The sequence below is a fragment of the Leptomonas pyrrhocoris genome (genome assembly GCF_001293395.1).
Source record: "Leptomonas pyrrhocoris isolate H10 chromosome Unknown, whole genome shotgun sequence".
Taxonomy (NCBI): Eukaryota; Euglenozoa; class Kinetoplastea; order Trypanosomatida; family Trypanosomatidae; genus Leptomonas; species Leptomonas pyrrhocoris.
Window position 1 is genome coordinate 234,037 of NW_015438380.1, and position 26,068 is coordinate 260,104.

Genomic DNA, 26,068 nt, shown 5'->3' on the forward strand with positions numbered 1-26,068 from the left:
TCGTCCGCCGTCGGAAGCTGTGGACACACTCACACACACACACACACACACACACACATGCGCAGTGGGGTTGCTCAAGTGCCAGATGTTGTGTACCTCCAGCCAGTGGATGTAAAAAAGAAGAAGAAAAGTATGTACCGTGTGTGCGTGTGATACCTTTGATTGTCCGAAGCTGTCGGTCGCTGCCGCTTTGGCTTGCCTTTTGAACTGCTTCTTCTCGCTCTGACTACAATCACGTTGGTTGTGGTGTGTGGGAGCGCGAAGTGTAAGACGAAAAGAGAAGAGAGAAAGGAAGGAGCCAAAAGGGTCGATAAGGGTGATGGGGTCATCGCATCGTCGAAGGCGCGGAACGGGTCCGTTTGAAGGGAGAGGTGGAGAACATATCCTCCCTTTCCCTCCCCTTCAGCAGCGGTAACACGGGAGCATGCACAGCTGAGCCGTATGAAGCGATTATTATTATTTTAACAACTATTATTGTTTCTTTCTTGGATGAATAAGACGCCATTGCCAACGCTATCATTGACAGCTGCCACCATAAACGATGGAAATATTGAAGCAGCAAGCTTGAGAAGCCGATCCCACAAACACGCGCGCACGCAAGTCCGCCTTTTCGTCAGCCACAAATGAACTTGAAACGGAACTTGAAGCAATCAGTCACGTACGATCGTCAGATTGAAGGGCTAACTTCATAATGCTAAGGTGTAGGTCGCGCGTGATGCGACCTAACATCACGCGTCGTCCGCCGTCGGAAGCTGTGGACACACTCACACACACACACACACACACACACATGCGCAGTGGGGTTGCTCAAGTGCCAGATGTTGTGTACCTCCAGCCAGTGGATGTAAAAAAGAAGAAGAAAAGTATGTACCGTGTGTGCGTGTGATACCTTTGATTGTCCGAAGCTGTCGGTCGCTGCCGCTTTGGCTTGCCTTTTGAACTGCTTCTTCTCGCTCTGACTACAATCACGTTGGTTGTGGTGTGTGGGAGCGCGAAGTGTAAGACGAAAAGAGAAGAGAGAAAGGAAGGAGCCAAAAGGGTCGATAAGGGTGATGGGGTCATCGCATCGTCGAAGGCGCGGAACGGGTCCGTTTGAAGGGAGAGGTGGAGAACATATCCTCCCTTTCCCTCCCCTTCAGCAGCGGTAACACGGGAGCATGCACAGCTGAGCCGTATGAAGCGATTATTATTATTTTAACAACTATTATTGTTTCTTTCTTGGATGAATAAGACGCCATTGCCAACGCTATCATTGACAGCTGCCACCATAAACGATGGAAATATTGAAGCAGCAAGCTTGAGAAGCCGATCCCACAAACACGCGCGCACGCAAGTCCGCCTTTTCGTCAGCCACAAATGAACTTGAAACGGAACTTGAAGCAATCAGTCACGTACGATCGTCAGATTGAAGGGCTAACTTCATAATGCTAAGGTGCGCATCACGCGTGATGCGACCTAAAAAGGCAGAGGAACGAGGCGCGAGTCGGTGCGCTGATGCAGTGGCAGCGCTCTCGACGCCGCACCGCACCGCTTTACCCACACCACTTCCACACAAGACAGCACACACAACAAGCCGTAGGAGCACACAAACGCACCCGGCGGCTGCAATCTTCGTCACTGCTATCACAGGGTGCACAACTGATGTGATTCCTCTGCGCACTCTGTTTACACAAGCACGTTGCTGCGAGAGAGAGATATGTCTGCGGTGTACGAGATCACCGCCTACAAACACGCAGGCACTTGCAAGCGTCAATGCCACCAACGAACGACTTCAGCCAGGAATAGTCTTGAAACGGAACTTGAAGCAATCAGTCACGTACGATCGTCAGATTGAAGGGCTAACTTCATAATGCTAAGGTGCGCATCACGCGTGATGCGACCTAAAAAGGCAGAGGAACGAGGCGCGAGTCGGTGCGCTGATGCAGTGGCAGCGCTCTCGACGCCGCACCGCACCGCTTTACCCACACCACTTCCACACAAGACAGCACACACAACAAGCCGTAGGAGCACACAAACGCACCCGGCGGCTGCAATCTTCGTCACTGCTATCACAGGGTGCACAACTGATGTGATTCCTCTGCGCACTCTGTTTACACAAGCACGTTGCTGCGAGAGAGAGATATGTCTGCGGTGTACGAGATCACCGCCTACAAACACGCAGGCACTTGCAAGCGTCAATGCCACCAACGAACGACTTCAGCCAGGAATAGTCTTGAAACGGAACTTGAAGCAATCAGTCACGTACGATCGTCAGATTGAAGGGCTAACTTCATAATGCTAAGGTGCGCATCACGCGTGATGCGACCTAAAAAGGCAGAGGAACGAGGCGCGAGTCGGTGCGCTGATGCAGTGGCAGCGCTCTCGACGCCGCACCGCACCGCTTTACCCACACCACTTCCACACAAGACAGCACACACAACAAGCCGTAGGAGCACACAAACGCACCCGGCGGCTGCAATCTTCGTCACTGCTATCACAGGGTGCACAACTGATGTGATTCCTCTGCGCACTCTGTTTACACAAGCACGTTGCTGCGAGAGAGAGATATGTCTGCGGTGTACGAGATCACCGCCTACAAACACGCAGGCACTTGCAAGCGTCAATGCCACCAACGAACGACTTCAGCCAAAATGAACTTGAAACGGAACTTGAAGCAATCAGTCACGTACGATCGTCAGATTGAAGGGCTAACTTCATAATGCTAAGGTACGCGTGATGCGACCTAAAAAGGCAGAGGAACGAGGCGCGAGTCGGTGCGCTGATGCAGTGGCAGCGCTCTCGACGCCGCACCGCACCGCTTTACCCACACCACTTCCACACAAGACAGCACACACAACAAGCCGTAGGAGCACACAAACGCACCCGGCGGCTGCAATCTTCGTCACTGCTATCACAGGGTGCACAACTGATGTGATTCCTCTGCGCACTCTGTTTACACAAGCACGTTGCTGCGAGAGAGAGATATGTCTGCGGTGTACGAGATCACCGCCTACAAACACGCAGGCACTTGCAAGCGTCAATGCCACCAACGAACGACTTCAGCCAGGAATAGTCTTGAAACGGAACTTGAAGCAATCAGTCACGTACGATCGTCAGATTGAAGGGCTAACTTCATAATGCTAAGGTGTAGGTCGCATCACGCGTCGTCCGCCGTCGGAAGCTGTGGAACACACACACACTCACTCACACACACACACACACACACACACACACACACACACGCATACAGAGCACATCGAACCGCAACGTCTCCGCGTCTTCTCTGATGCGTTTTGTTCGACCACACAAAAGTCTATGGGCGGAGACAACGGTCGAGGAAAGGTCATCATTTGAAGAGCTGCATGAGCCACCTGCCCATTTGCTGGTCAAGCCAGAGCAGAGCACATACACACGGTCAATGCGCTTCAAGTGCAACGCTCTCCGTCTAACGAACAGTAGAAAGAAAGGGAGACAATAGAGATGGCGAGAGAAGAAATTAGATATAACATCCACATCTAAACAGCAATCCATCACCTTTTGAGCACATCAACGAAGCAAGTAACAAGTAAAGAATGTGCGTAGAGGATCCCTTCTTTTTTGTTTGTTTGCCTCCTGTGTTACCTCTCCCGTATTGGGCAAAGAGCCCTACGCAGGCGTTACACAGTACACGCTTCTTCTTTCCTTTTTACAGTTCTCCAGCTTGACTCGGCTTGAGCGAACGAGGACGGTTTACGTGACAGTACGGCAGAATAATAAAAGAAGACACAGAGGGCCCATCATAGGAAGAGATAGAGGATATATATAATTCAAATACAGTACGAGCGGCCGCGACACAAATACGCACTCTGAACAAAGCTGCTGATCAGCTGACGTTGAGGAATTGCGAGAGCGCCTTGGCTTCTTCGCCACAGGGGGAAAGGAAATGAAAAACCGCACGTATCATTTTTTCTTTTCCTTTTTGAATTGGCAATAGCGCAGCGAGCGGACGCGCGAGAGCGCACAAAGGCGGGCGACATTCCGCGATTCACTCAACACTCTCCTGCCAAATCGCCGCACCTCACCTCCTTCTTCCTCCACCTCCATCTGACCTTCAAAAAAAATAATAATAATAATAGTAAAGAATGTATAGAAGAGAGAGAGAGAGGTGCAGGGAGCCTTGACCTCTCGTCGTGCTTTCTTCTCCGCCATGTTCTCCTCTCCTCTCCTCCCTTCCTTCTTTTCTCATCAGCCGCGTCTATTTGTTGGGTGGTGGCGGACCACCATGCGCGTTCGCACCGCTGCGGCTCCCGTAGGGGCCGGACGGGGTCGGCGGGACGGTGGCGAACACCGTCGGTGTAATTGCCGATGGCGGTGACGGCCGAGGGGTGGTGGTCGACGTCCCTTTACCTGCTTGGACTCCATTTGTGTTACCCAAACCGTGGCTCGCTCCTGGAAGGGAAGAGGCAACACCCCCGTCAACTCTACTGCTGCCGCCGCTAGCCACCGCCCCCGCTGCCGCTGCCGCTGTTGCTGTGTTGGTACTGCCGGGTGTGTGCATTGGAAATGGCACCTCCGGCTGCTGCCGGGCACCCGGCGGCTGAGGCGTGGGTAGCCGAGACACCGACGAAGCCGCCAGCGCTGGCGCGAGCGCCGGGACGGCAGCAGCGGAAGGCGGGGGCGCCGGCGGAAGAGAAGGATTCGCGACAGAGGCGGACACCCCCGTCGAGGGAGAGGAGAGCGTCGGAGGCGTGACGGTGGTGGTGGTGGGTGGGGCGGGCACCACGTTCGGCGACGGTGGTTGTGGCACGGCGGAGAGGGTGCCCGCGACTGCTGGAGGGGTTGCGCCGGTGGGCGCTGCGGGCGTCGCTGTTGTGGCTGCGCTTCCCATTCCTCTTGTCTGCCCACCGCCCGCCTTCTTCAGTGGCTTGTCCGGCGTCAAGAGACTCGTACCGAGCTGTATCGTCTCCGCCTCGATAAGCTCACGGTCCGACGTGACCAGCGTCGCACGTGGCGTGATGGTGACCCACGGCGCGACGAAAGGCGGTGTGAGCTTTACAATGGGGTGGTACAGTTCCACGTACTGCTGATCCCCGACACGCGCCTTGTCGCTCGCAAAGCGCTTGTACTCTTCAAAGATGGAGACGAGCGACCAGCCTTGCAGGTGGCGCAGACAGGCCACCACCGTGCCGGTGCGGTGCTTGCCTTTGTTGCAGTGGATCAGCAACGGCAGGTTGCGTGTGTCGCAGATGGCGCCCAAGATGCGGTGCATGAGCGGCTCGGAGATGTCGTTGAAAGGTTCCTTGTTGCCTTCGGTGGGGAAGCGCAAGACGTGGATGCCGTTTTCTTCGCAAAACTTCAAGTTACTCTCGGCGTAGTCCTCCGGACAGAGGTACAGGATGCTGCGAAGGCGCAGGGCGCACAGGAAGGAGTAGTTCTTCTTGGTTGGGTAGCCACTTCGATAGACACCGGGGCAGACCATCGAGAAGTTGATGGTCGGCACGAGTGGCTCTCGCGGGGAGGAGGAGGCGGCCATGATGCTGTCGGAACTGCGTCGATGCCGCGGCCTTTCGTTGTCTCTCGTTTTCTCTCTGCTCCTTCGCCTTTAACAGCGTCTTTCGGGAGGGGTCGCGATCGGCGAAGATGTACTTTATTTCGGAGGGCTTACAGGGGGGAAAAAAGGCTGTAAAGTGTACACCTATCGCTGTGGTCACTCTGCGTGTGTGTGTGTGTGTATTTCGCGGGCGCGTTTGCGTGGAGTCGATCAGACGCCCTGCAGACGCGGTGCACGTCCAGCTGGAAAAGCAGCTTCCTTTTTCTTTCATGTTAGAAAGCAAGAAGGAGCGGGGTGTGGGCCGTCGTGCGTGAAGAACAAGAGGAGTGAGGTGAGAAGCAGGAGTCCAAGCAAGCTGGCAATACAACAACAGCAAAGGGAACGACGAGGAAATGGTTGGCAGACCTGGCGAGGTGGCGGCGTCCACCTTGCTTCACACCCCAGCGTCCTTTTCCTCCCTTTCGAGATGAGAATAATAATAATTAATAAACAAAAAAGAGGGCGTTTCTCGGTTCCTCGCTGCTCTTATTTTTTGGGGTCTCGACTGCGGAGACCTTCGAAGAACAAAGACGAAGAAGGGAATATACGTGCTCGTTCGATAGACCCTTTTGCTTTCTGTGGCCGGTGCTGCTTCGGCTGCTCGACGATCCTACGAACACCTCGACCCCTCTCAGCGCCAATCGCAACGGAGAAAGAGAGAGAGAGAGAGACGTGTTTTTAAAGGTTGTGTGTGCGTGTGCGATTCGTTGCCGGCTTTACGGCATGCAGCAGCAAGCAGGAAACCAACTGCTTAAAAAGAAGAAGAAGGAAGGTAAATGGCATACACCCCGCACCACAGCTGACGGCATCACAACGGTTTCATTCTCTCTCCTCTTTGTTTTTAGAGGATCAGAAGAAGTCATCGAGCGTTTGACGCCGAGGTGGTTGTTGCTGCTGCTGCACAGTGCTGCTCGCGCTGCCCACGTTGCTGTAGCCAGAGAGACCCCCAAACAGTTCATCCATCACGTCTCCCGGCGCGGGAGCGGACATTGGCTGCGCCGCCGTCATCACCTCGCGACTGCCGCTGTTGGTCGGACTGCCGGTATGCACGTCGGTAGCCGCCACCGTGCTTGGGGTGCTCACGGCGACCATCGGTGCCTGCACCCCCCAGCTATCCCACGCATCGTGATGGACATTGGCGCGTGACGCTGGCGCGGTGGGACTGACGGCCGACGTGGCAGAAAGAACGGGAGGGGCGGCGTAGGCGGAGTGGGCCGTGTCAACGGACGACAGCACTGCCTTGTTCGTGTCGTTGGGGCCGCTGCTGCCGCCGTTGTGTCCCGCGGGGAGATAGCAAGGGGTGCTGTCGATCGGGAATCCAAGCGGGGCCCCGGAAGTGAAGGTCCCCCACGAAGTGACGGGTGGCGCGCCCACTCGCGTCCTGTTTGCTGCTGCGACGGATCCCGTCTGCGGCGGCGGCGGAGAGTCGGGCTGCGCCATGGACGACTGCGCTTCAGAGGGCGTGGCGGCCCCGATTACCTTCACCGGCTTCGGCGGCAGCTGCGAGGAGTTGCTGCTGCGCTGCTCCAGCAGCACACGCGTTGCCCGCGCTTCTCCTTCGCGCCACACGTTCACACAGGAAGGACACAGCAGACCCACGCCCATGTAGGCGGCTGGGCCGGTGAAGTCCCCTTCCCCCACCACCACCGTCGCAGCAGCTTCTCCCGTGACGGAGGCGGAGGACGAGGCGACCACAACAGGCGCGAGCAGCGGTTCATAGGCATCGAATTGGTGCACTATGTCCAGCGGTAGCGTGTGGCATATACTGAGCGAGGCCTCGGCCATTATTCGAATCGTCGCGTCGTTACTGCCGCCGCTGCCAGCCCGCGCCCGCGCCGTCAGGGCCTCCGCGTCCAACCCGACCCCGCTCACATACACGCTGCTGTTCGACACCCCGACCGCGGCCCCGCTCACGCCACCTGACGCGTTGACGTTCCGTACCACAGTCGTGCAGTCATCCAGCGTGAAGTCGATGTGAATGGCCGTGCGCTGCTGATACCGCTGCTGCAGCTCCCACTGCTGTCGCTGAGGTTTTACCGGAATGGCGTAGAGATCCGCCAGGGACTTGCCGCGACGCCGACGATGACTTCCTTTCTTTGCCCCACCGTGACGCCGCAAGTGAAGGCCACGGTGGTGGTGGTGTCGGGGCTGTCGCTCGCCGTCAAGCCCGCTGCGGTCGTACGTCGTAATTTGAAACGACTGCGGGACGACGTGCTGGGCGGAGAACGGGGCGACGGCGAAGCTGTTAAGGCACGCAACGGAGGCGGCGATGTACACCACCGGCAGCCCACGCCCGCCACCGCTGCTGTTGCTGCCGCTGTTACCTCCACTGTGCAGCTTCATCGCTTTGGCCGCCTTGGACAGAAAGCTGCGGAAGCCGCCGCTGCTGTTGCTGCTTGTGTAGGCGCCGGTGCTGTTGCTCGAGACGACAGCCGCACGATGGACGTCCGAGGCCGCGCTGCTGCCGGCGATGCTGCGTATAATTGAAGGCACCGACACGGCCGCCGGAGGTGGACCGGTGCGGTGCGTAAAGCAGCGCTCCACCAGCGTGGTGTACACCGTGCCCACGGCGTCGAGACGGGGGACATCGGCGTACAGCTCGGGGTACTGCAGCCGGGCCCGGTCACAGAGGACGGCGAACAGCGCGAGGGGGCGCAGGTACTTCACCATGACGTGACACGCGCCTGCATCACCGTTGCCGTCGCGAGAGACGCGTAGGCCGCACCCGCCCAGCACACGGCGCAGACCGAGCGCCTCGGCCGCCAGAACCGCCCCTTCGAACTGTCGAAACAGGTGTGTGCGGGCGACGGTCTCGGCCAGAACGTAGTGCTGGTCCAGCCCTGGCGTGAGAAAGACGGAAGCTTGCATGAACCGGCGCCGGCTGCTGCCACTGCCGTCCACCGTGATGCCGCGACGATAGCCACCGGCTAGGCGCTCCACCACGTAGCCCAGGAAGCCCGACTGCACCTGCCAGATGTCGCTGGGCGAGAGAGTGGGGAACGGGGCATGGTCGCTGGACGAGGACGGGTCAGGAAAGGCAAGGGAGTGAGACGCCGCTCTCGCCTCTGCCACGGCGCGGAAAGACGCGTTTTCGTCCTTCTGAAAGGTATCTTCCACGCTCGCCGCTCCACCACCACCACCATCATTATCGTCACTGCCACTGCTGCAGTTGCTGCTGCTGATACTGCTGCTGCAGCTGCCGTTGTCTGTACTGTTCACACTGTCTGTGCCGAAGCCATTGAGGCGCGCCGCGCCGGCCGTAGCAGCGGCGGCCCGCCGTGCTTGTCGTAGCCCGCGCGCCAGACGCGCGGCGAGGGAGGCGAGGTGGTCCACCCGCGCTTGGGTGTGCTGGGTCAGCGCTTCCAACGCGTGGCGGAACTGTCGCCGCTTCTCTGCCGGCGCCACACGCCGCAGCGCATCGCACAGTTCGTCATGAAAAGGCGGCAGTACATCCAGCGAAGCCGCGTCCATCACGTTGAGCTCCGCCGCCGTGCGGAGGGTGCTGCGCACCGCGTGGTAGAGCACGTAGGGGCTTTGGGACGTCTCCCGAGGGGAGCCGCCGGCGTACACCTGCGGAGCAGCAGCACGGGGGTCAAGGTGCACCGGCGCGGTCCACGCGCAGGCACCGCCGTGAGCCGTGCAGCTGCGATCCGTGCCAGTACTCGAATTCCTATTCCTCGTACCGTTCTCGCTTTGTGCCTTCGTATCGGTGAGTACATACGGAGAAACGGGTTCCGTAGGACACACACCGACGGCACCGGTGCGCGCATCAGCGATCCACACGCGTGGCGGGCGACCACTGCGAGATCCTTTACTTCCGCCGCCCTCCTCCGCCACACCAAAGGCGGATAGAAACATCAAATATGGCCGAATGCCGGCGGTGCTGCCGAGCAGGAAGCCGGCACTTTGCACCTGCTGCTGCTGCTGCTGCGATGACGACGAGCCAGGAGTGCCGGACTGCCGCGGTTGATGATGTGGCTCGAGTTGACGCGAAACGGAGAAGGACGTCGACAACAAGGTATACAACAGCCCTGTCTCGGCTGCAGCGTGCGGTGGGAGGTACGGCACGAAGGGGGAGACCCAGGTAAATGGCACGATGAGGCTCGGCAGACTCACCACACAGGCGGACGCGTGCTGCGGCGTGGCTCCGATGACGACGACGCGCTCCTCCTGCATCAGTAGCGACTGCAGCACCCGCAGCGCGTCCTCGCCGAAGCTCAATAGCAGCACCGCGAGCGGGACATCGGAGAAGGGGAAGAGCAGCTCCACCGGGCGGCGAAACGTTGCCGCGCCAGACGCGGTCGACGACGACGTCTGCAGACGTGCCGCGACGCCGGCGTGGCCCCCACGCGTTGCTGGCAGGTGCACGGTGAAGCTGTCACCCGGCAAGGTGCAGCTGGACACCGAGCCGTGCCGAACCAGCTCCACCGCAAGCGGTCGAACCACCATCTCGTCCAACGCGCTGTCCAGCGCGCTCGTGTACACATCCGTGCCGACACCCCCAACTATCTCTGCCGCTGCGCCGTGCGAGGGTGATGACTCGGCGAACGCGTGATACGTGCGCTGCGCCACGTAGCTCATCGCGGTCACCGCCTCCAGCGTCAGCGAGCGCATGAAGTTGAACACCGGCGCGTCACTCAGCACGCACCACAGCAGCACGCTTACTTCACCGTCACTACTGGAGAGCGGTCCACTATCGGAGGTCGCGGCCGCCTGCTGCTCGCCCGCCCCCGCGAAGACCGCGCCGTCGAGGAGAAAGACGTAGCCGTGTACGTAGCCCAGCTCTTCGCCGCTGCCGCTGCAGACGTTTCTTCCGCCCACATCGTTCCCGCTCGCGTAGTGCACAACGTCGTTGTATAACATCGGGCCGCCCTGCACCTCCGGCTCCACCGAGCTCGTTTCTGCGCCGTCTGCTGCACGGCAGTAGCGGGCGGCCTGCACTTCACACCAGTGAACGTAGGCCGGAGAGGGCAGCGACACGTAGCAGCCTTCGTCCGACACAGGCGTGAGACTCCACGGGTTCAGCTCCGGCTGGTAGGGTGTCATCAAGCTGCGCCACGCCGCATCCTCGGCAAAGGTTGCCGTGGTCGCCGCCAGGATGCCTTGCACCTGCGGGTTGTTGCTGCTGATGCTGTTGCTGCTTCCCGCGCCGCTCTGACTGCTTTCGTCATCCACGTTTGTCGCATTCGCGTAGAATTCGTTCCTTTTGAGGGAAGAGGACGAGGAGGCACTCGCGATGGAGCTCGGGAAGAAGCCGATCGCATCCGGGGACCCTGCGGCGGCCGTTGCCGTTGCCGAGGAGCCGGCCGTCGCACGAGCCAGCTGCACCGCCGTGCGTGCGATGTCCGTTTGGGTCTGCCGCAGCTTTACTTTTTCACGCAGCCGGTCGGAGGCCAGCGAGGACAGCAGCTGATGCAGCGTCGCGTGCGCAGCGAAGAAGTCGGCGTCCTCCTTCGGTGTCGTCGTCGCACTACGGAGAGCGGACGGGTCCGCAGTCGAAGCCGTTTTGTTCGCTGCGCTTTCGGTGTAATGGGCCACGATGCGTAGGGACGGCTTGACCTGAGTGGCAGCCGCTGTTGTGGTGCTGACCGCTGGCGTGGCTGCTGTCGATGATCGTCTGCGAGGAAGCGGCCGTGACGAGGCCGAAGGCTGGTGCACATCGCTCGGGAAAGACGGATCGAAGAAGGCGGTGGCACGGACGAGGAGGAGGCGTGTGAGCAGCGGAATGCCGTCGCTGGCGGTGTCGCCCGCCATCGTCCGCAGGTGTAAACAGTCTTGACTATTAAAGGAGTGGGTATGGTGATATACATACATATATCTACAGCTCTGCTTAAAAGTACAGGGGCGCAAGCTAGCCGAACACGACGGGCTCACATGAAAGGTCTAGATGAGTTACGAGAAAGGAAAAAGCTTGAGAAAGGTGGTTGGGAGGGAAGTATCTCGCCCACTTAAAAAATAATAAAATAGGAAAAGAAGAGGGCAGAAGACGTCCCTTACACCGATGAATGTAGCAAGACTTGGCGCAGGAAAGTTCACTACGCAATGGGATTGGGCCACACAAGGTGATGGGAGCTCTATAGGTGTGTGTGTGTGTAGGGGGTTGGGTAGCCGGGTTGACAGACAAGGATGAGAGGGGAAGGATGAGAGGGGAAGGAGGGGAGAAACTGATGGAGCAACAAAAAAGAAGGAGTTCAAAAACGGAAAAAGACTTCTTCTTAATAGTTTTAAATGTCGAGTCGGCTTCTTCTTCTCTCTCTCTCTCTATATATATATGTATTTAGAGAATAGCTTTGCTGACTTCCCTCGTTCCAAATAAACTGCGGTGACCAGTTTTCATCGTTCTTCTCGCCGTCAGCGAGTCGGTACGTCACTCTGCTATTGCTTTTCAAATTCTCTTACTCGCAGCTTTTAAGCCAACAAAGTGCATTAAAATAACAAAAAAACCCTTTTCGTGCTGACGCGCTTTTGCTTGCTTCATTACTCGCGACAGAGCATCAGTTACGAGAAAAAAGAAGGAGGAGATAAATTAGTAGGTGTTAAAGCACCGAGTGAAGCAGCGAGCCGGCAACGAACAGATAATCATAATAAAACCAGTGAGGAAGACCACAAACCAGTTCGCCGCCGCGGCAGCAATCACCTCGCCGGTTATCACTGTCAGGCGCACCACACCTCTGATTTCGTCCTCGCACCGCAAAGGACACGAAAACCAGAAGAAAGGAACCAAACAACCAAACAAAGCAATGCATCCTGCACTTATGTCGCCGCCGCAGAACTGCTCTTCACCAAATTCCTTTGCTTTTTGAACTCTCTCTCTTCCTTACTCATTCAGATGCGCAGCAAAGCGGGGGAGCACAAACGACGCCTTATGCATGTCCGTGCTGTAGTACTTAAGGTCCTTCGCAAAGCCAAGCGACTCGACAGGACGCACCGGCACCACGACGTCCGTCTCCGGCGACTTGGCACATACCAGCGTGCCGATGCTGCCGCACGGGTAGGTGGGGATGTAGATCATGGCGTACTTCACCGTCGCAAAACCGATCTCCTTCTTCAGGAAACCCATCATCGTCTCAATGAGGGGGCGGTGCAGCCAGACGGACTCGCCTTGGTTACACACGATGCCGCCGGGGCGCAGGATGCGCAGGACGTTCCTGTAAAAGTCAGCCCCAAAGAGCTCCGACGCAGGCCCGTCCGGGTCCGTCGTGTCGATGATGATGACGTCGTAGGCGTTGTCCGCCGCAGCCTTCACGAAGGCGACGCCGTCGCCAACGGTGGCGGTCACGCACGGATCCGCAAACCCGCACGCGATCTGCGGGAAGTGCAGCTTGCTCTGCTCGATCACCGCCCCGTCGATGTCGACGAGCTCCACCGACTGCACGATGCCCTCCTTCGTATTCTTGTGGCGCAGCACCTCGCGCACCACACCGCCGTCACCACCGCCGATGACGAGGACGCGCTCGGGCTTCTTGTGCGTCGTCAGCGACAAGTTGGCGAGCATCTCGTGGTACACGAACTCGTCGTAGTCGGTGAACTGAATGGCCCCGTCGAGGGTCATGACGGTGCCCCACGGGCCTTTTGGATCGGACTCGAAGACGGTGAGGTGCTGGAAATCCGTCTTGGCGTCGTAGAGAACCTTCTCCACCTTGAGCCCCTGGCCCTGACCGGGCCACATCGTGCTCTCCTCACGGAACCAACCATCGGGCAGGAGACCAGGTCCGGGCATTTCCTCTTCCGTTGGTTTTAACGTCCTATATATATATATATGTGTGTGTGTGTATGATTTAATGCACTCGTACAGACAGTAGCAGCAGGAAATAGGGCGAGTCACGGACAACCACCACCACCACAGCAACAAGGGCAAATATATCCGGCGGACTAGTCTTAGAAAAGTACGCACTTTTTTTTTGTTCTTTTTAAAGTATGAAGACACACAGGAGGAAAACGGGGATTAAATAACTAGAAAGAAAATGGAGGAGAGAGGGGGAGGGGAAGGAGGATGGAGCTACGTGACGTGCCGTAGAGCGCAGCGAGGCAGCTGGTTGCCGCATGAGCCCTTTTCCCCATGTTGCGGCGAGGGTATTTGAGGGTTACGTGACTTTACACTCCACGAGCACGTATTTGAAGAATAAATCACTAATGGCACTAACACACACAAAGAGATCCCTATGCATAAGCAACAGATCTGAGCAACCAAAGCTTAACAGGAAAAGCGCTTGATCGGCTATCTTTATATTATTACTGCTGTTCTTGCTCGTCTTCTTAAGGTTTGGGCTGCTGATGCCCGTACTGTTTATTACGCTTAGAACTTCTTCGTTTTCCGTCCACACCACTAAGTCGTCTGTGAAGGTTGTATGGAGCACGGAGCGACACACATCAACGACAGCGGAAACCCGAAAAGTACGATGGAAGCCGATTCTTTTGATGAGGAGGTGCAACGCGTGAGTGTGTATAAAGTAACAAGCAATAAAGGAAAGCGAGACTACGAGAACGCTACCGCACAGACCACACAATATGCATATATATATATATATATCTCCGACAGCAACAACAACAACAACAACACACACACACACATCCACGAGACTTAAGGACGAGCTCTTTTGACAGCTTGCTGATGGGGTGAACCCGTCATCATCGTAATACACAAGGCAGAACAATAATAGCTGAACGACAACAACGGTTTTAGTTCGCCAGCAACGTCGCCCGCGCAAAGAGTACCATGAAGCACGCCACACAGATAAGATTCACGTAGTTGCAGTAGTGGCGCAGCCCAGTCAGGTTGCGGTCGGCGCCGCACACCACCATGCCGCCCACCAGCACCGCCAGCATGGCGCCAGCGCCGCAGCCGCGGATCGCATTTGGCGGCTGCATTTGAATGAACCACCCGGTAAGGCCGGTCAAAATGACGGAGGCGACGACAATAATGCTGGTCAACGCATCATCCGCCATGACATCGACTTGCACGATTCGTTCGCGCTTCAACGTGCGACCGGCGGCACGGCGCTGATCGTTCTCTTCCCATATTTTAATGCGCTCTGCCAAGGCGTTTGCCTTCTTCGCTAACGCCTCCGCACGCGTCTCGGGATTCTCTGTCGCTTTCAAAAAGGCGGTTTCCTCCTCCTTCTCAAGTCGTAACTGCTCGTTCACGAGGACGCGCGCGCACGCGTTGAGGAAGGCGTTGCACGCCAGCGTGCACACCACCACGAGCGCCATGTCCGCGCTGATCGGCGTTGGGGGATCGGGCAGCGCCTCTGCCTCGCGACTCTGCATCCGCACCCGGCTCTTGCGGTTAAACGTCTCCCACAACCCGTTGTACCCGTTGAGCTTGTCATTGTGGGTGCCGGTCAGGAGAAGGAAGAAGCTCGCGGCCATCGCCACGGTCGCCAAGAGCACTTCAGGGGAGCGCAGCACAAAGAGGTGAGAGGGCCGGTGCGGATCGGGGACGTAAAGCGGCCCCGTCTTGTTCTTGCTCGAGGACCCACCCATCTTCGCTTAGCTGTCAGACTTGCCGAATGTGTATCTATCGAAACCCCTCCTTGACGAGTGAAACACACGAAGAAAGAAAGCAGCGAACAAACACCAACTCTTTGACAATGACGAGGAGAGTCGGGGTGGATGCTGTGAGGCTGTGAGGCAGCTAATGTAATTTCTCGACTAGTGCGCCAAATCAACAGTGTGAGGAAAAAGTACATGCGATGTCACAGATGGGAGGGAAAAAAAACAGAGCAGAGAAGGAGGCTTTGGTAAGACGAGAACACGCGCTGCTGCGTCGTGGAAGAGGACGGCAATTACCTTGTCTTTCCTTTCCGATCGGTGCACCCGCAGGCGGCAGCGGTGAGTACTGATCGAACATGGCGGCACCGCTAAAGGTGGAGGAGCGCACTTTGCTGTAGCCCTTCCGTTTACTTTTCTCTTTTCCCTCTTTCTTCAAAAACAAAAACAACAACAACAAAAAAAAGCGGACACACAAAGGAGGCCTTTCGCCAACGAGCATCTCCGCTTCGTCCGTTTCCTTCTCCAAAACTACCAGATGCCTTTTGTTTGTTTGCTTCTTTTACCACCCCTCCTTTTTTTTTGGGCGTCGATTCTCTTCGCCTCCGCCGCCCACTGCGTTTGGTGGCAGCGCAGGAGAGATGCCACAAGACAGAAATAATAGGCTCGAATGAAAAGAGCGTTGAGGCTTGCGGGTGAGATCAACGAGCAGATAAACACACGCACGCAGCAGGGACAGTTTTCCAAGTCAGCGTCGCATCCCTCCCCCTCCCCTCCTGCCATCCCCTCCGCGCGCTGCTCAAATTCCCACCGTACTCGTGACCACATAGGCTTGAAAAAGGTACCTCAGCGCTGTCCCTTCCATCGCCGCCCGCACCATGCTGTCCGCCTTCGCCGGGTTGCGCACGACGTGGGTGACGAAGACGTCGTGCGGCTCGAGCATCGCGTACTCTACCGCATTCTGCGCGTCTGCGGCCGCCGTCGCCGCGGTGGCAGTGGCGGGTGCCGAAGGAGAGGAGGCGGCGGAGCAGCGAGAGGCAGCCCCAGAAGATGCAACCGCACTTTCTACCGCGGCGGCCGCCGCCACGTCCCCTGTTGGGGTCGCCGCGAAGGCGGGGGACGGCAACGCTGTATTACCGCGAGCCATTTTCTCCTCCCCAGTACTCTCGCGTGCTCTGGCACTGGAGGCCGTTGGTGGAGGAGGCAGCAGCGGAGTGGCGACGCTGCTGTTATTATTGTTGTTGCAGCGAGACACCGCCCTCGCGCCTCCCACCATCTGCTGGAGCGCCCTCTCTTCTTGTTCCACGAGGTGCGCCTGCAGGTCGTGAAGTTTATTTCGCCTGCTTGCCATCATTGCGGCTTCTGTCGGGGCAGCCATCGTGCTCTGCGGTGTCGGCGTCGAGGAAGCCGACGCCACTGCCGGCACCGATTCACGGGTGCCCTGTTGCCCAGCTACGTTCAACTCCCGCAAGGCACCTGCTGCGGCCACGGCGAAGATGCTGCTGACGCCCAGGCCCAGCGCCTCGGTCAGCGTGGCAGCTATCGTCGAGGGCGGCGCAACAAACTGCGTCAGCGGGGGTGGTCGTTGCGGTGGCAGGAGCTGCGGAAAGGCGGAGAGGGACGACGACAAGGAGGTCGACGGCGGCGGCGTGGTGAGTGAGACAGCGACAGTCGTCGACGTAGCAGGAACACATCCATCATCACCACCCAACTCTGCTGTCGTCGCGGGTGTAGCACTGGCTGTAGTGGAGGCAATCGGCGGTTGAGTAGAGTGAAGCTGCAGCGGTGATGTGCCGACTCGAGGCGGGGCGTCTCGCTGAAGTCCGTCGTGTGACGCGTCCAGCCGCCCCCCTTCCTGTGCTTCGCGTGTGGGCAGGTGCCGTAGTAAGGGTTCCGCTCTAGCTGCCTTGGCGGCCTGACGCAGCGCTTCCCGAGTGGCCGGGGTAAGCTGACCGGCGTAGTGCTCGCTGTAGCGCGCGAGAATATCAGCCGCGGCGACGATGCCCGAGTCTGCCAGCTGCGCACGCAGTGCCGCTGCCGTCGTCCTCGCCCTCGTCGCTGCAGGCGCTGTTGTCCCCGTCTTCTCGCTGCGCGCCGGGGTAAGCATGCCGGTGGGCGAGACGATAACGGTGGACGCCATCATTGGTGACACCGTCGGCGCACCATCAACGTGCACCATCGACGCAGCCAGCGATCCCTCCGAATCACTCCCACTCGTCACCGAGAACGTCGCGGTGCCATTGCTGTTGCTGCTGTTGTCCTCCAACGCCGCAACCATGGCGGCTTCTGCGGCCACCGCCTTTACAGAGCGCCCGACCAGCTGCGACTCCGTCTCCTCGGACGCAAAGACAAAGGTGGCCCCGTAGGCACAGAGCAGATACACCATACCGGCGTTCTGGTTCGCAATCGCGTAGTGCAGCGGCGTCAACCCTCGCGTATCGACTGCGTTCAGCTCGCTGGCCAGCGCCGTGAGCAGCTGCCGGAGACGCTGCTGCTGCTGCTCGTGTCGGAAGCGACGCCATCGTTCATCCAAAACGAAGTCGCCACCGCCCTTCTCGCCAGCATTATTAGACTCCCCTTCGGTGTATTGACCGAGGGCACTGTAGTACGAGGGAGCTGAGGTGGCAATCGACGGTGACCTCGCATCTTGCCGGGGGCTGTTCACGTGTCCGCCGCGTCTTCGTGTGCCTGCCTCCGCCGTCGGGGTGCTGGGGAAGCTGGACGCGGGGTGACTGTCCTTCGATATTGTAGCGGTGTTCCCTGCGAAGGAGTCTTCCACGCCGAGGGTGCCCTTTGCTTCGCTGTCATGTGCCGGGTCGTCGGTCGAGCTTCGCTGCCTCGCACTGACAGCAGACGGTGTTGTTCCTGACCTCGCTGCAGCTGTGGCGGCACTCCTTCGAAGGTCACCGATCAGCTGCTGACGACGTTTCTGATTCTGCAGTCGACGCGTCACGATCAACAGGGCCTGCTGCAAGCTGCGGCGTGCCGGCGCCGATGGCAGCGTCGTACAGGCCCGATCTACCGCCATTTCTATCGCGGCGAGGTGGGCCACGTCGAGCGGGACGTGGACGATGCACTGACGCAGTTTCGTCACGGCGGAGACAAAGGCGCGGCGCCGCTGTTGATGGAGACGACGCAGCCGCTCGTGCTCCCGCAGCCGGCGCGCGTGCACTTGACGGTGGTGCCTCTTCACACGGCTTTGTGTTTCTTTCCTGGTGGTGCCAGACGCCGTCTGCGCATCGTAGCTGTAGCCACTGCCTTCATTTGAGGTCGGGTTGCTGCTGGCGCTACTGCAGGTGCTGCTACTGACACTGTCGGTATGGCGGTGCGGCTCCTCCTCCGCCACCACCTCCTCCTCATCCACTAAGTTGTTCATAGTCGCATAGCAGATCGTCATGCCAGTGTGCAGGGCGGCCGCGGCGGCAGTGGAGCCGAAACACGTGTTCGCCAGCACGCTGTTCTGCTCACTGGCCAGCCCCACCGCGGCAGCGGACGGCGATGGCGACAACGACGCGCGGTCCCACACGGCCCCTCCTTCCGTGTCTCCCTTCTCCTGTTTTTCTTCTGTTCGCGTGGTGGCCGTGGCGCGAGGTCGCAGCATCGCACCGGGGGCACTGCTGCCGCAGCGGCGGCGACGACCAAAGACAGTCGTGCGCACCCGCCACCGCACGCCGTCGTCTTGGAGGTGCGACTGCAGCAGCGTACACATCGCACGTAGGCGAAGTGCCCGACGGGGCAGGACAGAGGAAGCGAGACCGGGGCACGCGCTCGCCCGTCGCTGCGCCTCGTTCGAGGAGACGGAGTTCAGCGAGGACCGGCTGCTGCTCCAGGTGCGGTTGAAGACGTCGGAGAGGGTGTCCGACCCGGTGACCGCCTCGCCGTCTCTCCTCGTTGCGACCTCTGCGATGAGGGACGACGACCTGCACAACGCGTGTGCGGGCGGGAGTGTCGCTGACGGTGGTGGCTCCTCCATGAGAACCGGAAGGTGCAGCGCAGCGGTGGCAGATGGTTGCGGACCACCAGACGCACTACCCGCCCTGCGCAACGTGGGGGCCGCCGTGGCCGCTCCACCGGTCCGCGTGCGCGATGTATCGTTGTTGCCGCTGTTGCTGCTGCTGGTGCGCAGACTCTCGAGAACGCTGCTAACGACCACAATATTCGTTCTGCTTCCCAATTCCTCTGCGTTCGAGAGAGCGGCAGTGGTGGTGGTGGCGGTCGGCAGGGCGATCCCTTCTGTCAACACCGGAGAGGCGGCGGTGAAGGGGGGGAGAGTGCCGATCACGCTCGTCGGCTCCCGCGTGCTGGTGGGGTCGTCGCGCCACTTCTGGCAGCCGTGGTGGGCGCCGCGACAATGTTCCGCATCTTGCGTCTCCGTCGCTGCTAGCCTCCCAACGTTGGCGTGGACGTCCCAGCGCAACTCCTCTGCCTGTGCCTCGTCATGGAACGCGTCGCTCAGCGCGCAGGGGACGTAGTCCGGCACCCCGCTCCACCGCAGCACGTAGGCGAGGCACTCCGTCGAGTCACCTATGGCGGCTAGGTGGAAAAAGTTAAGGCGCAGTGGGACCACCCAGAAGGCAGAGGCGCCGGTGGAGGTGGCGAGGGAGAGCATTGCCGTCGACGGGGCACGTGAGCGATGGCCGCGGTGATGATGATGATGATGACGACTGCGGGGTGAAGAAGAGGGCAGCCCTCGTTGCGCCCCCTCATCGTCGCTGCTGCCGCCACTGCCGTTGCTGCTCCGTTCTCTATGAGCAAACACCGCGCCTTCGCCTTTGTCGTGAACGGGGACGGTGATTTGGGCGACAGTGGACGGCAGCGCTTCAAGCGTCGTCGTCGTCATCGTGGAGGCGGTGTCGCGCCTGTCAGCGGAAGAGGACGGGAGTGACGTCGAGGGCGGCGAGACGGCGGGTGATGGCACCGTGGAGGGGGTCCCGCTGGTGAGCGTTGCGTCTTCTCCTCCTCCTCTTCCGCGACGACTCGGGGTCGTCGGTCCTGACGACAGAGAATGCACCCCACTGGTAGTATGGTGACGGCCTGCCGCAGCGAGCACCGCGCTGCCGCCGCCACCGCCGCCTCGGACGTTGCCATCGTAGGTCCAGCGTAGGAGCAGCACCCGCGCCGCGCGCGCGTTGCCCAGCAGAAGTGCCACGTGAATGGCGCGGAAGTCGTGCTCGCAGGACCGCGCCCAGCAGGTACGGACCCACGTCGACGCCAGTGTGGTGATCGTTGTCGCAATTGTGTCGGCCGTCGCCCCACTCACCGAGGAGATGAGGTCCGTGACACTGTTGCTGTTGCTGACACGGCTGCCCGCACGCTGATGGTGGCCGCCACTTCCACCTCCACCGACCGGCGGCGCGGGGCTACTTCGATTGCTGCTGGTGCCTACCGTGTTGATGACGGTGGGCGACGGCAGAAGCGCTGCGACGGCGGCAATCAACTCGACAGCAGCGGCAGAGGCAGCAGCATTGTTGTGGGCAGCCTCATCAACACCCCCTTCTTCCATCAGCGGATGTGCTGACCCTGGCGCAGCGGGGGGCGAGGTGTTGCCGATGCGACCGGCCACCACGGCGGTGGTGAGCGACGGCTTCCTCGAGTGCACGCTGCTGCGCGATGGTGCACCGGGTGTAACTGCGCGTGAGGAGGAGGAGGAAGCTGTAGGAGACGGAGATGGAACGAGGGGCGGCCGCTGCTGCTGCTGCTGCTGCTGCTGCTGCTGCAACGGATCCGTTGTATTTGTCAAGTCCACCACCGCCAGAGGAGACGGCACAGGGCTGCCGTGGGCGACTCTTCGCGACACCGGCGACGGGGGCAGAGGCGAATTGCTGGCCGACGACACGAACGGCACGCCAACGTCACCGTCGTGAAGAAACGAAACGTGTCCTGTTCCCCTACCACCACCACCGCTGCCGTGAAGGCTGTTGCTGCTCCTGCTGCCGGTGCTGCTGCCGCGCTTTACCTTCCCCACCCGAAGACTGGCGGCGACTCGGCGATACGTGTCTTGCACCGTGGCGTGGTACAGCATGCTGGCCACCACCAGGTCGGCATCCAGCTCTACCGCTAAGAGCAGCGGGGACTTGCAGTGACCCATGACGATGGGGCTGCCGGCGTGTGTGAGGTGCACGTCGACCCATTCCGTGTCGAAGACACTGGTGGTCCCCTGTGGTGGTGGCGACGTCGCAGGAGATGGTGCTTCCACCCAGCTCGCGCTGCCCTTCTGGCGCTTTTTTGCGCCATACGGTGTCTCTTCCTCTGCTTGCTCTTCTTCTCCAGGAACGACGCACGTCCGCGACTCCTCTTGCCGCCGACGCCGCCGCCGTCCACCAACAGCGCGCTGGAGTTCCGCGTTGACCTGCTGAGTCCATGCCGCAGACCTGTCCAGTTCCACCGCTTCTTCGCCCCTTTCCCCGTCTCCTCTACCGGATATCTTCTGTGCTTTCGTTGCTGCGTCGAGACTCCCGTCTTCCTCCGTCTCTTCCCCCGCGGCATCGTTGGCAGGAGAGAGAAACGGTCGCGTCTCCAGCTCCGACCCCAGCAGGGGGTTGGCGCCTTCCCGCAGCAGCGTGTTCACAAGACCGAGGGCGCCTTGCAAGACCGCCAAATGCAGCGCCGTGAGGCCGCGCGCCGTCGGGAAGTCCACGAGTGCCCCAAGACTCAAGAGCCGACCCACCAGGCCGTACCACTGCCCACGTTCTTCTTGCGCCATCGCAGCCGCGGCGACAACCGCCATGCTCGAGGCCGGCTCTTCCACGATGGCGTCCTCTGGGTCATCTGGCATGTCGGTGGGCAGCAGCTCCAGCAGCGGACTGTCGGCGAGTTCCTCATCGTGCGAGCTGCTGGGAATCCCGAGCGGGGTGCTGTTCGCAACACTCCTGCTGCTGCTGATGCTGCTGCTGCCGTGGTGGTGGTGGCTCTGTTCGTCGTGCTGCTCCTCTGCCCTTCGCAGCCGTGGCGACGACCTGCCGTGGTAGCTGTTTATGCGAGAGACGTCGCTGACGGTGCTCATGCTCGTTACCATCGACAGTACCGGTCTACCGTTATCGCTGCTGTCTCTGCTGTCACTGCTGCTGCTGCCGCCGTAAGAGCGATTCGGGTCGGTCGTGGCGCTGTACGCCGCCTGCAGCCGCCGCCGCATCAGCCGGCGGTGCCGCTGTTGTCGCAGCTGGCGTCGCTTCCGTGCCTGCTCGGGTGCCTGCAGGGCCGCCGTGGCCACCACTGGGATGCCCAGCATCTGCCGCGCCTGCCGCACCGTCGCGCTCGTGTTTTCATCCGTAATGGTGGGTGAGAGGCGGTGCACCGTGTGGTACAGCACGGCGTAGTGCAGCGGGGCGTAGCCGGCCTTATCCAGCAGGTTCGGCTCCGCGCCGATCTTGACGAGGAACCACACCCCGTGGACAAAACCGCCAATGACGGCGTAGTGCAACGCGCCGCGCCCCATAGCGTCCACCCGGCTGCCGTACGTGTTGCCGTGCGCGGACAGCATACTTTGCAGAGCGAAGGTGTTGTCGCCGTCACGCCGCACGCAGCTCAGGAAGCGTTCAAAGCCTTCCTCGCTCTGCTGCAGCGCCCGTGCAGCGGCGGAGGTGGCGATGGAGAGGCTGCTGGCTGTGGACATGTCGTGCACCACCTCGGCGGGCAACGCACTTGTGAAGGCTTCCTCAGCTCCTTCTGCGTGTGCGTCCAGCGGGGGTGAGGAGACCGACCGGCGATGCCCGACGATGACGGACACAACGGTGGCCAGCGCGCTCGACAGCCACCCCGCTTCTGGCGCCGTCGCGATCGCGTGATCTTTTGCGTGAGGCGCGTGCGGTGGTGGTGGTGAGGAGGACAACGGGGGACGTCGCTGCGCGTCAGCGGGTGTAGGGCGAGGAGAGCTGCGATTGCGCTCGGGATGATCCTCGTTGTTTTCCTTTCCAACAGCGGCAGCAGCAGCAGCAGAAACCTGTCGCGCGCGTTCCGCTGCGTCCTCTTTCCCCCGCTCCTCCGCCGCACCAACGCGTGCCGCCGCCGGAGCCGTCAGCAACATCGACCTCTTCATCTTCTTCGGCCCAAATCCCGCGCGTAGGTCGTGGCCGAGCTCCAAACCCGGTGCGATGGGCAGCAGCGTCTTCGCCGTTCCGTTGACAGGCGACTCCGTCGGTACCAGGGACAGCAGCGCGGCGACCCGAAAGGGGTCCGTTACACCCAGAAAGCTGGCGTTGAAAAACGTTATAGACGCGTCGCCGCCGCCGCTGCTGCCGCCGTGGGGGACGTGTGCCAGCCCCGGCAGCGATGGAAAGACGACGGAGGAGTTCGCGTGCGTCGTGGACGCTGGGCCCTCGAAAGACTCGTGTAAAGCGCCTCCCTCGACGTTCAATCCGGGAGAAGGCGCGCCCTGCAACCCGGTAGCTTGCGCAGCCGACTTCTGCAGCGCCTGCGTCACAACTCCGTGCCAGAACTGCGTGAGCGAGAACGCCGCCACGACGCTGTCGCGCTCACTCCACTCATCGTCGTTGTACGTGTCTCCTCCGACTTCGGACATCCCAGGTGCATCGTCGTCCGCAAGTAACGCGTCGACGTCCACATCTCCGACGTCCCCGAGGCATGCCGCCGCTGTTGCTGTTGTGGCGGACGACGCGGACGGGCTGGTGGTGCTGGCCGACCCCGCCGAACGTGGTGAGGTAATAAAGTCTGGCGTCGGCATTGTTCTTGTTCTTGTGTTAGTGGTGATGGTGGCGACTGTCGCCGTCTTCGCCGCCTCGACGAGCGCGTTGACAGCGAAGGATTTATTCGCCGTCTCCGCAACCCAGTCCTCCTCTTCGTCTTCGTCCACCACCACGCACGACGGATGGCGGCGGTGGTAGGGATGCGGTAGGGCACCGCGGATGTGCAGCGTCATGAAGTGACGCCGTTGCTGCTCCGACAGGCTCGAGATCGCCGCAGAGACGTCCATCGCGCGCGGGCTGCAGGCGCGGGAGGCGAACAGGCCCCACCACGAGCACCGCAGCAGCTTCCGGTAGTCCGTGACGATCCAGCAGAAAGGTCCGCAGAGGGCGTCGCGAGTGGTGCCGGCGGCACAGCCGCCGATGAGCCCCAGCGCCGCCGCCCACACGCCCGTCGAGTCGGGCGCCAGCTGCACGGCAAGCAGCGCCGCCGTGGTGAGGATCAGAAAGCGAAACTTCGGGGGGTTGGGCTGCACTGCCGCTGCCGGGCTTGACGTGGCGGAAGGCGTGGAAGAAGATGCATCCGCGGAGCTGCCGCCCTCTTGGCGCGATGCACGAGTCTGCGTCTGGGCTGGCCACCACGACCACGACCACCACCGCACACCCCAGCGAGCGAAGAGCGACGCAGATCGGCCACCACTCTCCTTCACCCGCGTCGCGCGATCCTCGGCGTCTACATCAAACGCGACGCGCTGCAACGGCGGCCGCGGGTTGACGGTGACCCAGCCAGAAAATGGTGCGTTGTCGAAGCTGCGGCTGCACAGCGGGTGCGTCGGCGACGCGGGCGACGATAGTGAACCAGAAGATCGAGACAGTCGACAGCGGCTGGAGCGGTGCGTTCGACTGCTGTTCGCCTCAGCACCGTGCAACAGACGCGAGCGACGCTGCCGTGGTAAGGGGAGGGGCGACAGCGAAGGAGAAGGTGCTGCCGGTGCTGCCGCTGTTGCTGTTGCTGTTGCGGAGCTGCGCACGAGCACGAAAAGATCGCGCAGGAGCGCTCTCTGACGCCTCAGCCGGAGACGTAGAAGTGCGAGGTAGCACAGCCCGATCACTGCAACGTAGCCTTCGGTAGGGTAGGGGGTAAAGCTTTTCCGTGTCGAGGCAGTCGACGGCATCCCTGTTGTCGATGAAGCTGCGCCGCTGGAGAAGCGCTGCGTCCAGATCGAGGCCATGACAGCTGTGACGGCCACCCGACCGGCAGCGAGGCTACTAAAGAAGAAGAACGTCATCAACAACACCGTCGCGTCGGTCACCCAGAAGGCAGACAAGAAACGTTGCCGAACACGTAAGAGATGGCGTCGCCGCTGCCGCTCTGGCCGTGTTTCCTCTTCTTCCATAGTGCCTGCAGCGCGGTCAGGACGTTGTGAAAGTGCGAACACACGGCCGTTCGCAGCCGCATTCACACGACTACTACCGCTGGCGTTGAATCGGGGAAGACCTGGCGGAGTGCGCGGCGAGGCATTCGCTGGCGCGATAACGCTCACCCGCCCGGTACGACGCCCCGCTGCGCCTCGTTGTGCCCCGGCGGCTGGCGACGACGGCGGCGACGACAAGGAGTCCATCGATCCGTCTCGCTGATGTTGAGAGCTGTGCTGCACCTCTGCCGAAAACCGCATCGCCGCCGCCGCCGCCGCAGCAGCAGCAAAATCCTCGGCGGGATCGAGCGGGAAGAGAAGCGCCCACAAATCGGCGTGTTGGGCGACAGTTCGCAGGACAACGTAGCGCCAGCGTGTGTTGCACCACACCGCGAAGGTGCCGTAAAGAGAGGTGGCGGCGACGACCTGGGCGAAGGCGCACAGCGCGCTGCAAAACAGCAGCGTTGGGGCAGAGGAAGAGAGGGCTGCGTCGTGGGCGGTCGTGGCTGGTGCCGCGAGGGAGAAGGGAGTCCACGGACGCAGGAAAGCGTCAGCCAAGAAGCTGCCGACCTCGACGAGCACACGCACGGGCCACCTGGAAGAGACAGAGGTGCTACTGGCGCCAAATGCAGATCCTGTGCCTACGTGCGAGGCAGAAGTTGAAGACGAAGCCGCGAGGCGCAGCCCGCTCTGCAGGAATGCTGACCCATGCGCTGTCCACACGCAGAGGACTAAGTAGCAGAGCAACACCCCGTAGGACAGGAGGTGCTGACCGCACTGTCGCGGCCGCGCCTCGCGCACGCAGTTCAGCCACGCAAAACGCACGAGGAAAAACAGGGCAAATCCACCGAGCAGGACGTACCCAGCAATAACCGCAACGCAAACAGCGACGAGGCACGTCATGCAGGCTAGCGCTGGTGCTTCTTCGGGGAAGGGGGGGGGTAGGGAGGGGAGGGTGGTCTCTCAGCTTTTCTTTC

At 60.5% G+C, this 26,068-nt stretch overlaps 5 protein-coding genes across 6 annotated transcripts; all 5 read right to left on the reverse strand.

Moving 5' to 3' along the window:
* Positions 1-4,213: 4,213 nt before the first annotated feature.
* On the reverse strand, positions 4,214-5,773 carry ABB37_08425 (putative tyrosine phosphatase; the record flags this gene model as incomplete). 2 transcript variants are annotated; one of them, XM_015807435.1, is made up of 1 exon in its annotated part: positions 4,214-5,773. In XM_015807435.1, exon 1 carries the CDS (start codon positions 5,489-5,491, stop codon positions 4,214-4,216), a length of 1,278 nt encoding a protein of 425 aa, XP_015653974.1. In that variant the 5' UTR covers positions 5,492-5,773. The 2 variants fall into 2 exon arrangements, with proteins under 2 accessions (XP_015653974.1, XP_015653973.1); XM_015807434.1 differs by having other exon boundaries at positions 4,214-5,767.
* A 624-nt stretch (positions 5,774-6,397) lies between these two features.
* On the reverse strand, positions 6,398-11,623 carry ABB37_08426 (hypothetical protein; the record flags this gene model as incomplete). The annotated part of the gene is made up of 1 exon (XM_015807436.1): positions 6,398-11,623. The coding sequence occupies exon 1, from the start codon at positions 11,360-11,362 to the stop codon at positions 6,398-6,400; it is 4,965 nt and encodes a 1,654-aa protein (XP_015653975.1). The 5' UTR covers positions 11,363-11,623.
* A 742-nt stretch (positions 11,624-12,365) lies between these two features.
* On the reverse strand, positions 12,366-13,455 carry ABB37_08427 (putative mitochondrial spermidine synthase; the record flags this gene model as incomplete). Its single annotated transcript, XM_015807437.1, has 1 exon — positions 12,366-13,455. The coding sequence occupies exon 1, from the start codon at positions 13,266-13,268 to the stop codon at positions 12,366-12,368; it is 903 nt and encodes a 300-aa protein (XP_015653976.1). The 5' UTR covers positions 13,269-13,455.
* A 772-nt stretch (positions 13,456-14,227) lies between these two features.
* ABB37_08428 (hypothetical protein) lies at positions 14,228-15,200 on the reverse strand (the record flags this gene model as incomplete). Its single annotated transcript, XM_015807438.1, has 1 exon — positions 14,228-15,200. Exon 1 carries the CDS (start codon positions 15,029-15,031, stop codon positions 14,228-14,230), a length of 804 nt encoding a protein of 267 aa, XP_015653977.1. The 5' UTR covers positions 15,032-15,200.
* Positions 15,201-15,836: 636 nt separating this feature from the next.
* Positions 15,837-25,994, reverse strand: ABB37_08429 (hypothetical protein; the record flags this gene model as incomplete). The annotated part of the gene is made up of 1 exon (XM_015807439.1): positions 15,837-25,994. One exon carries the CDS (start codon positions 25,992-25,994, stop codon positions 15,837-15,839), a length of 10,158 nt encoding a protein of 3,385 aa, XP_015653978.1.
* Positions 25,995-26,068: the final 74 nt, after the last annotated feature.